Source organism: Hylobates moloch, unplaced genomic scaffold (assembly GCF_009828535.3).
Source record: "Hylobates moloch isolate HMO894 unplaced genomic scaffold, HMol_V3 SCAFFOLD_1, whole genome shotgun sequence".
Classification (NCBI taxonomy): domain Eukaryota; kingdom Metazoa; phylum Chordata; class Mammalia; order Primates; family Hylobatidae; genus Hylobates; species Hylobates moloch.
Window position 1 is genome coordinate 45,163,467 of NW_026652276.1, and position 13,753 is coordinate 45,177,219.

Genomic DNA, 13,753 nt, shown 5'->3' on the forward strand with positions numbered 1-13,753 from the left:
TGTCATCCCTCTTCTCCATCTCATTCTTCTGTAATCTCAAATTCTTGCTGGTTCTTCAGTCTGCTGACTCTTGCTTATGGTGAACATTTCCTCGTGAGTCTTATGGTTTAGGCTTGTGAGTTCATTTTCGATGGAGATTTAATCTGTGGGTGTCCCAGGTTGACTGGATTGAGGGCATATCTATCCAGCTAGGTTTTGTTTCTTTTTCTAGGGACCTTAGGGGTATCATTGGTCTAAAACCCTTTTTTTTTTTTTTGCATATTTTCAACTTGAAAGTTCCTGGATTAAAAAAAAAAAAGTAAATTCCTAGACTATACAGGCAATGTGAATTCAAAGCTCTAAACCACATGACGGCAGACTCTGGGGATGTGAATTCTCAGTGGAAACATTTTTATTCCCCTACCAAGAACCCGGGACACGGCATCTCTTTGCCATCTGCCTACGTGGGTGTTTGTCATTGTTTTTTCCAAGTCCACTATTTCACCTCAGGAGTCTTTCTTCAAGGCCACTTCAAGGGTCTTTCTTTGCTTAGAGGTCGCAGTTATAGTTCTCTGCCTTATCTCCCACTGCCTGCAAGTGTTAAGCCCCAAGGCCCTGGTGTATTGACCTATCCCTGCACTCTAAGTTCATGTGCTTGCAGCTTTGGTTCTCTATTTACCCTCCATTTCTATCCCCTTTCTATTTAATTTCTTCTTAGTTCATTTAAAATGATATTTACTGTATGTTCGTCACATTTTCCTCATGATTTCTTAGGGATCATAGTAGAAAGGTTTTTAGACTATCACGTGAACTTCTAAGATGTTCTTGCTTTCATTTTTTTTTTTTTTTTTGGGTAGGGGTTCCCCCTTGTTCCCCCGGCTGGGGGGCGGGGGGGGCTTTTTTGCCTCCATGCTCCGCCCCCCAGGTTCATGCCATTCTTCTGCCTCAGCCTCCCAAGTAGCTGGGACTACAGGCGCCCACCACCATGCCTGGCTAATTTTTTTGTATTTTTAGTAGAGACAGAATTTCACCGTGTTAGCCAGGATGGTCTCAATCTCCTGAACTTGTGATCTGCCCACCTCAGCCTCCCAAAGTGCTGGGGTTACAGGTGTGAGCCACCGTGCCCAGCCTGCTTTCACTTTTATAAAGGAAAAAGTTTCAGGTTGGGAGCCAGGACACCTAATTCTTTGACATCAGTTTGCTGCGTTGGGTTAAGTCATACAAACTGCCCTAGGCTCAGATTCTTTATCTTTTAAATGGTGATAATAAGACTTAAGAACACAGTTGTAAAAGGTGTGACTCCCCTGATAGGAATGTTTTGAGATGGAGTAGTGGAATAGTTGGGCAGGTATTTGGAAAAAATAAAAATAAAAGCACTTAATAATAACCAGCTAGATTTGTTTCTTCTTCTAGACACCCTAAGGATGTCACTGGGCTAGAACCCATTTTAACCAGTATTATTACTACTATTCTTTTTTCTCCAGAGCCTTCGCCCTCCTTCTATTATTGCATCTCCTACTCCATTAGTTTAGCTTATGGCAAAGTAGAGTGGCCTTCTACCTAGGCAGGGGACATAGTGCTACCTCCTGGCTGATTTCTCTCTATCCAGCATGGTGATTACTGTGGCTTGGTCATTCACACTTTAACTCATGATCAGGTGTTCCTTGTTAGAAGAGAAGACGTTAGCAACCCTTGGTCAATAGTGGAAATGCACTATTATGTTGGTTAAGGTCTTAATAGCACTTGTGATTGTTTCTATAGTTCTGCTGCTTTGAAAAACTAAAGGAGTACTGCCTGAATACAAGTCTTCTCTGCAGTTACCTGTCTGTGCCATGTCACTAAAGGAGAGTATCATAGGAGAGAGCATAGTTCTGGAAACTACCAGAAAACTTTAAGCACATATTAACAGGAACACTGGGATTCATCATCAAGAATTTTTACAGTATTCATGCAACACACCCTTTTTATGTTATAGAAACTTTGGTTTGAACAAGCTGTGTCATAAAAGGGGCCACAGAATCAGCAAAACCAGTCATATCATGACAGGCCAACCAGATTTGCAAGGTAGGGAGGGATGTTGGAGTTTTCTTAGCTTTTTATTTGAGGCCAAGATCTCAAATAGAGTTGCCTTTGCTTCAGGTCAAATGAAGTCATAATTTGGGTTGGAATAGTCCCTGTTTAAATCACTTAGGCAGGGTTTAATTTGTTGAACCAAACCCTGAAACCAATTCAGTTCACAAAAGAACATGTAATTACATAGCTTTTATCCAAAAATCCTAGTAGAAAATTTTAAGTAGATATAGTGGGGATTCAAAGGGAACATGAGGCTAAAATGGAAAATGCATCTAGGGTTATCAATAGAAATAGAAAACATTTGTGAAAATCTGTTCTCAGCTTATATAGTTCATTGCACAAATTAATACACTTGATTCTCAAATAAGCTAACATGATTTCAAATACTGAATCTTTATTTTCAAAGATAGGGTGCTATATCTATAACAAGGTTGATTGTAGTCATATATCGTACTGAATTTTCCAATGCATACCATTATTTTATAGTTGTGTGACTGCCCTATTTTCACTTTTCCATAGTAATTGCCTGCAGCCATACATAGACAACATGAGTTTCCAGTGAATCCAAACTCCTTTTTGTCTACTTAATGGTAGTGCATTCTTTATAAAACCTACTTACCAGACTTTCTAACAAATAGACTGGTTTGAAGATCAATTCTTGTTGTGTCCCCTGCCTGCCATCTGTTTTAGATATTAGTGAGTCATGAAATGTCTAAAAGCAATAATCTGTGAGAGACAGAGGAAGAGCAGAGGGTCTGGACTGTCAGAAAATGGAATAATATCCTTGGGCTAATCAAGGGTTGTTAGATGTATTATATAATCAAATCATGAAAGGAATAATGATTAAAATCAACAGCGAATCCAAGAAACTTGAAACTAACATACATGCTAGTTTTAGGAGAAACCTTAAAGACATAGCAGATGGGCTTTGGTTACCATTGCTATGGAGGAGTCAATGGAAGTTAGTGGAAGAAACCATACATATAGACTAGTTAGTTCAGCCAATTTATGCTGAGCACCAAGTATGCTGCTACTATGGGGATAAAGAAGAGTGAGGCCGGTTCTTTACTCCAGGAAGTTTTCAGTCTTGGAGGAAAGATATCACACAACTCTCTATGCCAATGACAATAACGGGCTTCCTATGGAGCACTGCTGTGCACTTATCTCTTGCTTGCCTAGGGCTTTGTTTACTTACATGATCTTTAGTCCTCTTATCAGTCCTCTAAGGTAGATTTTATTACCGCCAATTTACAGATGAGGAAACAACGCTTTTTTCCCTTGCATGCTACCATGCTGCCTCTCAGCACAATCTGTTCAATGCCTTGCCAAAGATATAGACTGAAGTCTGCTGGGTGAAGATCAGATCTTGACTGTGCTATATGCCTGTGGAATCTTGAGGAAATTCTAAAATTTGAGCTATAGTCTTCTTATCTATAAAACAGAGATAATATCAGCCTTAGCTCTCAGCCTTAATGTCAACATCCTCAGAAAGGCCTCACTGACCACTCTTATTCCCATCTCCTGAATCACTTAATCCCATACGGTGTTTTATCTGAAGTAATCTCATGTGTATCTAGTATACTATTGTCTAGTATACTATTGTCAGCCTTCCCACTTGAATGTGAGTTTCATGAGGGCAGGGACCAGGCCTGTTGTAGTCATCCCTCTGTCCCCAGAATTTGGTTTCTGGCATAGAGTAAGCATTCAATAAGTATTTCATGAATGGGCAGTGGTCCAAACAACAGTTAACAAGCATAGAAAGGAGAAAATGACTGCAGTTATGTTTAATGTTTAATGTCCTTGTGAACTATTCCACTATGTTTCCTTAGAAATAAAATAAGTCACTGAAAGCTTTGAACTATGTTGCTATGGTAGGTTAGATTTTTTTTTTAACCATCCTGAAGGTTTGGAAATACCGGAAGTTGAAATGTATCATCCAGTGCATAATGGTCCATCTTTGACCTCAGCTGGGCTTCAGTAAAAGGAGCAAGTGGGCAAATACCAAGCACAGACACAGAAAATGGAATCCTTTGTTATGTGTATCTATAGGGTATGTTGAGAGAAAATGCATAACCAGGAATTACTCAAATGTTTGGTGTTCATGCTCTTTCACATGCATTAACCACAGAGTGAGTGACATGTCTTACTATGTCTACAAAAGGGACCTCCAGCTGCCACTGACCTGTTGTATGTCTTTGACGTTGTGTATTTCAGGATTCTGAGAAACGAACCCCCCTTCATGTGGCCGCATTTCTGGGAGATGCAGAGATCATTGAACTCCTGATTTTGTCAGGTAAATAACTGCTATACTCAAAAGTCAATTGCAAATAAAAATTTAAATAACCAATTTACTAGATTGACTACTACATTGAACCCAAGCAAAATTCCTTTGTTATGTTCATGGAAGTTTATGTGATAGGCGATTTTATCTTTACACAAAGAAAAATGCAAGAAGTTGTTCTTATTGAAAAATGACTTCTCCAGTAACATTTTTATCTTGCTTTGAAAGTCTGATTCCTGGCTGTGTAGTCAGGCCCAGCGTTGTAGATGAATTCAGTACATTTGTATATATTTTGATTTTTTTTAATTATAGAAAAGGAAATAAAACTAGTTTAAAGTCTACATGAACATACACCTATACACACTATGTATAGTGAGTATATATACACACTATGTATAGTGAGTATATATACACACTACATAAACATGCTACATAAACACTATGTATAGCATGTATACACTATATATGCTATATATATACATGCTATATAAATACTATGTATAGCATGTATACACTATATATGCTATTATATATGCACACTGTATATATGCCATATATATATGCACACCCTAGATTTATATGCCAACTAAATGTGTTTGTATATTTACATATATTTAAGTTGGGCTGCAAAACAATACTGTTATACTTATGGATACATGACAATTACTATGTAATGAAAGCATAAAAACATGGAAGGCAAGGAACCATATTGATTTCTGGATGGTGGTTACCTCTAACCAGGTTGAGTAAAAAATGTCTTCGGGGAAGGCTATAAAAGAACTACTACAACTCTCTGTAAAGTATTTTATGTTTAAAAAATTGGGAGGGAGTATAGCAAACATTTAAATCTGATTTGTGTTTATACTGGTCTTTGTGATACTATTGTCTTTATTTTTCAATGTATTTTAAATATTTTATCAGATTTAAAAATGCCAGTGGTTTCATTTTTGGAAAGCTGTATGCTCAGTATATCTCACCAAACAGGTTTCCAAAACCATAATATGCTTTATCCCTTGAGTGTTTACTAGACAAATCCTGGAATGAATTGAGCATGTGCAGATGTCTCACTGTAGATTATTCACAGACAAGCTGTCTTTCTTCTTCCTCCTTTATGTTTTGGAGATTAACATCTAGAGGAAGTGCCTCTGCCTACAGACTGGTCAAAAGGCCTACAGTAAGGTTTCGGCTTTGTTTGTGGTAAGGAAAGGGGAACTGTAGCATTTTAAAGTAAGCTCTGCAGAGATAGGAGCTGAGACATGCATTCAAGCAGATGTGGTGAACACTGTGGACAAGAAACAAGAATTGTGCTGTGATGCATAAGCAACATGGCCCTTATTTTGTTGTGTTCATGTTCTTGAGGTGGGTTTCCCCAGGAAACAAGTGTTCTGTGCCTCAAAACACGTGTGCCTCACACTCCTGATGGTCACGTGGAGCTTAGATTAGATTTCACATGGCATTTCTTGTGCTTTTGAGAATAGGCCTTTCTTCCAACAAATCTAAAGATGTCCCAGGGCCATGTTCAAAACAAATGTGTATTGTTTGGTGTTGGCACAGACTGAGGGCCAATGCACACCTGGCTGGTTGCCCTGGCAGTTGCAATTTGGCCCATGGAAAATTATAGGCAGAATCAGTGGAGGTATAAAATAAAGAACTTTGTGGTATGACATCTATTGGTCCCCATCAGCTATACCTACCTCTTTTTTATTTTTTATTTTATTTTATTTTATTTGTTTATTTATTTTTGAGATGGAGTCTTGCTCTGTAGCCCAGGCTGGAGTGCAGTGGCGTGATCTCGGCTCACTGCAACCTCCGCCTCCTGGGTTCAAGCGATTCTCCTGCCTCAGCCTCCCGAGTAGCTGGGACCACAGGCGTGTGCCACCATGCCTGGCTAATTTTTTGTATTTTTAGTAGAGAGGGGGTTTCACCATGTTAGCCAGGATAGTCTCGATCTCCTGACCTTGTGATCGGCCTGCCTTGGCCTCCCAATGTGCTGGGATTACAGGTGTGAGCCACCGTGCCCAGCCCACCCACCTCTTAAATGTTGTATTAATAGATCTCTCAGAGTCTCAGAGGAATGTTTCATGAATGCACAAATTCAGAACTTTGTCTTATATGCCAGCTTTGTGTTGTTGTTGTTTCTACATCTGAAAGGGAAGATTTTAATTCTGCAGCATGAAGTCAAGCCAATCTCTTTTTTTTCTTGTATCTGGGGCCAGTGATTGTTTGACAAACATGGTTTCACATCACCTTCACGTGGGCATAGAATCCACCAGCCTCTCTTCAACTCTGGCTGGTTGAGTAGAGCTGGGAGAAGCTGTTGCATATATTTTAATCTATTCACTTGTTTGGTCTTGGAATTTCTGAGCTCTTAATCTCTTTAGCGTAATTTTGGTTCAATGTGCTATGGAAAATTTCCTCCTCCCTCTCATCAAATTAGGAAGACTTAGGGCATGGGGAGCATTGGGAAAGTTTTCTTTTTTAGCAATTTTATCTACCTGTGGAAGCTGAGGCAAACTCTTGGAATTCACATAACTTTTATTTTCCCGAAAAGCCCTTTACTCAATTTATATATTAAGTTTCTAATATTGCAAGAGCATGATGATTTTATCTCTGAGCTTGTGTCTGGCAGCTGACCCTTTAGGGAATCCAACCAAACTGTTTCCCAATTTAATAACGAATGAGGTGCTAATAATTACCATGTTGGACAAATAATTTGGCCTTGCCAGAACAGCCCATTACAGCTGTGTTCTCCATTGTTGTATTAACCTACAGAACATGGTGTAACCCAAGCTTGCTGAATTCCTGCTGGCATTATCTCCTGTTAGCCAGGTGGATAGACCCCTGAATGCCTCTGAGTAGACAGGGAAGACAAGATCTTGGCGAAGAATTCAGGCCTTGCAAATTTCACTGTCTTACAACTGGCAGTCCAGGGTCTGGCTTTGTTTCCCTCCTGACTCTAGCTTCTGTTTGGGAACTGGCCGAATCTGGATTAAGTCAGAGAGATCAGTGAGAACCAATCAGTGGCTAAGAGTTAAGATACTGGGGTTGAGATATAGGAAGCAGAGTGCACAGAAAAAGGACCACAGTAGAAATATCTTACAAAGGCTGGGTGTGGTGGCTCAAGCCTATAATCCCAGCACTTTGGGAGGCTGAGGTGGGAGGATCACTTGAGGTCAGGAGTTTGAGACCAGCCTGGCCAACATGATGAAACCCATCTCTACTAAAATTACAAAAATCAGCTGAACGTGGTGGCGGGTGCCTGTAATCCCAGCTACTCAGGAGGCTGAGGCAGGAGAATTGCTTGAGCCTGGGAGGCGGAGGTTGCAGTGAGCTGAGATCGCACCACTGTACTCCAGCCTGGGTGACAGAGTAAGACTCCATCTCAAAAAAAAAAAAAAAAGATCCTACAGAGAAAACTCTGAGGACAAGTAAGGATTATAGGGTTCTGGGTTGGAAGAAGAAAACTGGAAGTACTCTCTAATATGGGAGTGTTTGTGAGGCATAACTACTAAGTAAAATTTATTAGAATTTATTTTTTAAATTTTAATTTAATTTACTTTTTTTTTTTTTTTTAAAGATGGGGTCTTGCTAGGTTGATCAGGCTGGTCTCGAACTCCTGGCCTCAAGTGATCCTCCCATCTTGGCCTCTTGAAGTGCTGGGATTACAGGCATGAGCCACCACATCTGGCCATAGAATTTATGCAACCCAACAAGTGGTAGTCCTGCAAAATTATTTCCAAAAAATTTTAAAATGTGCTTCTTACTCTAAATGCAAATTATTTCCAGAGCTGGGGGCACATCATTCTTTTGATTCCTTATGCATAACAAATACTCGTCCTTTGAGGATTTGATATTTTTTATCTAGTGAAAGGGGTGATTAAACCGGGCAATGCTGATTTTGGCCTACAAATGTGGTGCAATTATAAAGTAACAAGCCATTTTCTGGTGGGTGTGTAAATTGGCCATAAAGGCAACTCCAAGGAGAGTTTGTTAAATGTTTTGAGCAATTGCCACGTTCATGGAATTATCATACCCTCTTCTATGGTAATTGTTTTGAAGCGCTCCTAGTGCTGTATGATTTGGTTTGTTAAAAAATCAATAGCAAGCTGATTTTGTTATATTATAAACATATTTTTATGACCTTTCATGTTTACTTCAACAATTAAAAGCCAAACTTTGGATAAGTTAAGCTTAGGAAGAAATTATTCTCTTTGGCTTGTGAGATTTTTCAGTCACACTTAGTCCACCCTTATCACACCACTTCCATTTTCTTTATTCTACTTCTTTCTAGATGACATGGCTTACAGAACAGAAATATTGCCTCTGGAAAAGATGCCCAGAGTTCACTTCACCCCTGATCTCTATGAAAATAAAATTAAGAGGTAATAGGGATAAGATGAAGAACATCCTTAGTTTGTAATTAGAGATCATGTCTGATGGATTGGGCCTTTGTTTCTGAAGAATCAGTATACCCTAGTGCTTATTTTCATGTTTAAGCTTTAACATGTCCTTGGGTGAAAAAGCATTTGCCTTTAAATCATTAGACATGCAGACTGTGTCCTTCGGTGCACAATGGTGCCTGACAGGCAGGTAAATAATGTGAAGCTTCCTTTAGAAAAAATCAGCTATAAATATTCAATTCGTAGCCAAAACCATCTGACATCTCCCTCTGACATGTAAACAAGACTCTTGAAAGTGTTCAGAGGAAGAGGATGAGGAAGCCGGCAGCAAGAGATGACACTGATGAAATGCTTCTTGCATCTCCATTCAGATAACGCTGCTTTTGTTATAATAATTTTTGTTATGGGGGAGAGGAGGTTTTCCTGGCAGCTGCCTATTCAACCTCCATGAGAAAGAGAAGTGGAGGAATGGAGGACTTAAACACTGACTGAAAGAAGGCATTGCCTACATTTCTAATCACCTTGAAATTTCTCAAGGGACTCTGAAGCTACACGCGAACAATGCTGGTGTCGTTACATCCTGGATGTGTGTCACTGTATGAGGTTCAGCATGCGTGGGATCATTTTTCTCCTTGAAAGAGTTTTAATATTGAAAGCCAAATTTGGATCTGCATAAAACTAAAAATTTTCAGAATGCGGTATAATAATAATAATGATAAAAGTGTATAAATATAAATAAGAAAAAACAACAGAAAAATGGGAGAAATATGTAAAGAATAAGAACAAGTAATTCTCAGAAAATGAATTACAAATGGCTAGTAATCAAACATATTAGAAGATGTGTAACCTTATTGTTAGACCAGAAACTAAAACAAAGAGATGCTATTTTTTTCAATCAGATTTGTATGTATGTATGTATGTATGTATGTATGTATGTATGTATTTGAGATAGAGTCTTGCTCTGTTGCCCAGGCTGGAGGGCAGTGGCATGATCTCGGCTCACTGCAACCTCCACTTCCCAGGTTCAAGCGATTCTCCTGCCTCAGCCTTTTGAGTAGCTGGGATTATAGGCGCCTGCCATCATGCCCAGCTAATTTTTGTGTCTTTAGTGGAGATGGGGTTTCACCATGTTGGCCAGGTTGGTCTTGAACTCCTGACCTCAGGTGTTCTGCCCACCTTGACCTCCCAAAAGTGCTGGGATTACAGGCATGAGCCACTGCACTCGGCCTATTTATTTTTAAAGCAGCTTTATTGAAGTATAATTGATATACAATAAGCTGTATATATTTAATGTCTACAACTTGGTGAATTTGGACATATGCAAACACCCATGAAATTATCACCACAATCAAGGTAATAGACATCTCTGTCACCTCCAAAAGTTTCCTCGCATCCCTTTGTTCTTGTTATTTTGGGGTTTTTTGGGATGTGTGTGTGGTAAGAACACTTAACATGAGATCTACCTTCTTAACAAATGTTTAAGTACATAATACAGTATTATTGACTCAGATTTGCAATATTTAAAATGTCTGCCTGGGCACGGTGGCTCACATCTGTAATCCCAGAACATTAGAAGGCTGAAATAGGAGGATCACTTGAGGGCAGAAGTTTGAGACCAGCCTGAGAAACATAGCAAGACCCCATCGCTACAAAAAATTTTTAAAAATTAGCTGGGCATGGTGGCATGTGCTGGCAGTCCTAGCTACTCTGGGGGCTGAGGCAGGAGGATTGCTTGAGCCCAGGAGTCTGAAGCTGCAGTGAGCTATAATGCCACTACACTCCAGCCTGAGTGAGAGTGAGACCCTGTCTCTAAAAAATTAAAAAAAAAATATTTTAATGCCTGATAATATCAAGTGTTGACGAGGATGTGGGGAAACTAAGCAATCTTATACATTCTGAGGGTGTAAACCGGCACACTTTAGAGGCTTTACAGGACCTTTTGAAACCAAAAGTGTGTATTATCTATAACACATAAAGTCCATTTTAAATTATTTATCCTAGACAAATACTTGCACCTGGGGCAGGTAGATCACCTGAGGTCAGGAGTTCAAGACCACCCTGGCCCAAATGGCAAAACCCTATCTCTACTAAAGAATAAAAAAATTAGCCGGGCATGATGGCAGGTACCTGTAATCCCAGCTACGCGGGAGGCTGAGGCAGGAGAATCGCTTGAACCGGGGAGGCAGATGTTGCAGTGAGCCGAGATCGCACCACTGTACTCCAGCCTGGGTGACAGAGCAAGACTCCGTTTCACACACACACACACAAAAGCAGCTTAGTCCCCTCTCCCCCATTATTTTCATTAAGAAACATAAAACTTCAAATGCACTAGCTTTCTTTAAAATATTTTGTTAGAAAATATTTCAAACATACAGAAAACTGTGGAGAATAATATAGTGAATATCCATATACCTTCCACCAAGTTTTAAGAACTCTTAATATTTTGCCATATTTGCAATATATATATATATATATATATTTTTTTTTTCTTTAAGGAAATAAAACATTGAAAACACAGTTGCAGCTGTATGGGTACTCTTACTTCATTCCTTTTCACTCTTACTTCATTCCTCTTTCCCTAGATGCAATCACTATCCAGAATTAGTATTTATACTCAGCCATATTTTAAACTTTTATTTTATATCTATGCATCCATAAACAACATATAGAAATACAACTGGTATTATGCCATAGGTATAATTCTGCAGCTTGATTTGTTCATTCGGTGTTATGATTTTAAAAGTACATCTGTTTATATATACAGAACTTCAGTCTGTTCCTTTCCATGACAGTGTAGAATTCCATTGTACAGATATACTACAACATCTTTATCCATTTTCCTCTTGATTGACATTTAGGATTCCAATTTCTTGTTGGCATAAACATGTTGCGGTGAACCTTCATGTACATGTGTGAGAGTTTCTCTAGGGTATATGATTGGGGTGGAATTGCTAGGTGGTTGGGCATGCATGTCATCAGTTTTACTAGGTAATGCCACATTGTTTCCCAAAGGAGGTTGTACCAATTCACACTCTTGCCAGCTGTATGTTAAGTTTTCCTGTTGCTCCATACCCTTGCTAAATCTCGGCCTTGTCACACTTTATGATTTTTACCTATTTGATGGATGTGAAATGGTATGTTAATGCTGCTTTCATTTGCTTCTCCCTGACGAATTTTGAGAAGTACCTTTCCATATGTGTCTTGACATTTGGGTTTCTACTTGCATTCAGTTTTTGAATTTACAAAAAATTAAAAGCACAAAATTTACTCTGCGAAAGACTATAATAAAAATAATTCCAGCTCTCTAGGACTGCATACGGTCTGAGTGATGTTTGTGGCATGGGTGCCAAAGAAACAGCCCCAAAATAAGAAATAAATGTGCACTCGGCTTACTAGACAGAAACACAGTGTGGTCAAATCTACCACACAATGTGGTCATAAATATATTTATTTACGATGCAAGAAAAGTCCTGACGTAAAGGCAGGTAGTTTTAAAAGGTTTGAATCCAGAGTGTTGGAAGATCTGAAGGGATAAATGCTGTGTTTCTAAACCAGAAAGGTAGACTTTGTGACCATCACCTGACACTGTGTTGGAACTAATATTTAGAAGAAGAAATCTAAAATTTGGTTTTGGTAGTGGTAATTTTGTTTTAAAATTAACCAATTTTGCTGTTCTTAATCATATCTGGATTTTCTTCTCCCTAGCATTCTCTAGCACTCGAGTCTCTCTTGCTTTTAAAAAGATATGTATTTGTACAGTCTCTAGGTGATGGTTCTTTGTGTTCTTAAATTTCCTATTTGACTTCGTCCTTTGTAGGGCAAGGATCATGCCTTTCACTTTCTTTGAAAATCTGAGTCATAGATTTAGAGGTGAATGAGACATTGGAGGTGATTTGGAAATAAGAACCGCTAATGTTTTTCTAGTGCCTTGCAATTTACAAAGCACTTTCCTATTCACTTAATTCTCCTTAGCACCTGGTGAAGTGGGTAGCGAAGTATTAATACTGTTGTTGTTAGCCTCACTATGCAGATTAGTGGCTCTTGGTCATTGGGCCAGCAGGTGCTGAAATCAGAACTCAAATCTACATCTCCTGACCATGAATCCCACTGTCCTTCCAAAACTGCATTCATTTCATGCCAGAGCATTTAGCCCACAGCTTCCTGTTACTGAGACCAGAGATGCCTGTTGATTTTTGCACACCCAAACTGATTTTACTGTGGTCCTTACTGACGTAAGGAGCTTGAACTCCTTCAGGCGAGCTGGTGTTAGTGGAATTAGGATTTAAAGAATTTTAACCTGGATAAATTAAGCAACAATTCATCAGTGGCTCTCAACCTTGACAGCATAATATGATAACCCTTGTACCTGACTCCATCTGAAACCAATGAAATCAAAGTGGAGGTTGGAGGGGAGGCATTCCAGCTGTCTTTGTTTTAGGGATTATGTTCTTGTTTTCTGTGATTAATGCTGTTGTTGGCATTTGTTCTTCAGTTAAAGGAAAGAATAGTGTAAGTTCTATGATTTGTTATTTACTTTTAGCCAGTGCCTTAAACTAAACCTCTAGCTCACGTTTATGCCTGAAAGTCCACTGCCTTTTTAAAAAGTTTCTGTTTTCCAGCTATCAGCTGGCCTTAGCCTCTTGGAGATTAGTCAGCTCCTGCTTCGCCTTGACTCACTTTCTCAGCCCTTGTCCTGAGGCGCCACCTCTGGGTTTCCTTTTCTCTGCCTTACTTTCTAGTTTCTTTGATTTGTTTCTCCACTCTCTGTCCTCCTGAGCTTCCTTCCTCATCATCCTAAGGCTAGAATTGCCTTCTCTTATTGCTTCTACAAAGATATACATATTTTCTCCTCCTCCCCTTTCGTAGCCCTTTTATAAAACATCCCATCTCTGACCAGAAGACTAATCAAAACCCTGAACCCCCTAAAAGGAAGCTTATATCAGATGTCTTAGCTGTTCAGACATGGACTTGGTGGGCTGGTGATCATGGAGAATGGCGAGGGTGTCATGGAAGGCGGGTG

The 13,753-nt window shown here is 39.3% G+C and overlaps 1 protein-coding gene across 4 annotated transcripts in view; it reads left to right on the forward strand.

The window, feature by feature from the left end:
* The window catches only part of ANKRD44 (ankyrin repeat domain 44), a 324,166-nt gene that overhangs the window by 157,968 nt on the left and 152,445 nt on the right, over positions 1 to 13,753 (forward strand). For all 4 annotated transcript variants that reach the window (XM_032755076.2, XM_032755077.2, XM_032755080.2 and 1 more), the window contains exon 3: positions 4,267 to 4,345. In XM_032755076.2, coding sequence (XP_032610967.1) covers positions 4,267 to 4,345 — 79 coding nt within the window. The remainder of the gene's footprint in view (positions 1 to 4,266; positions 4,346 to 13,753) is intronic.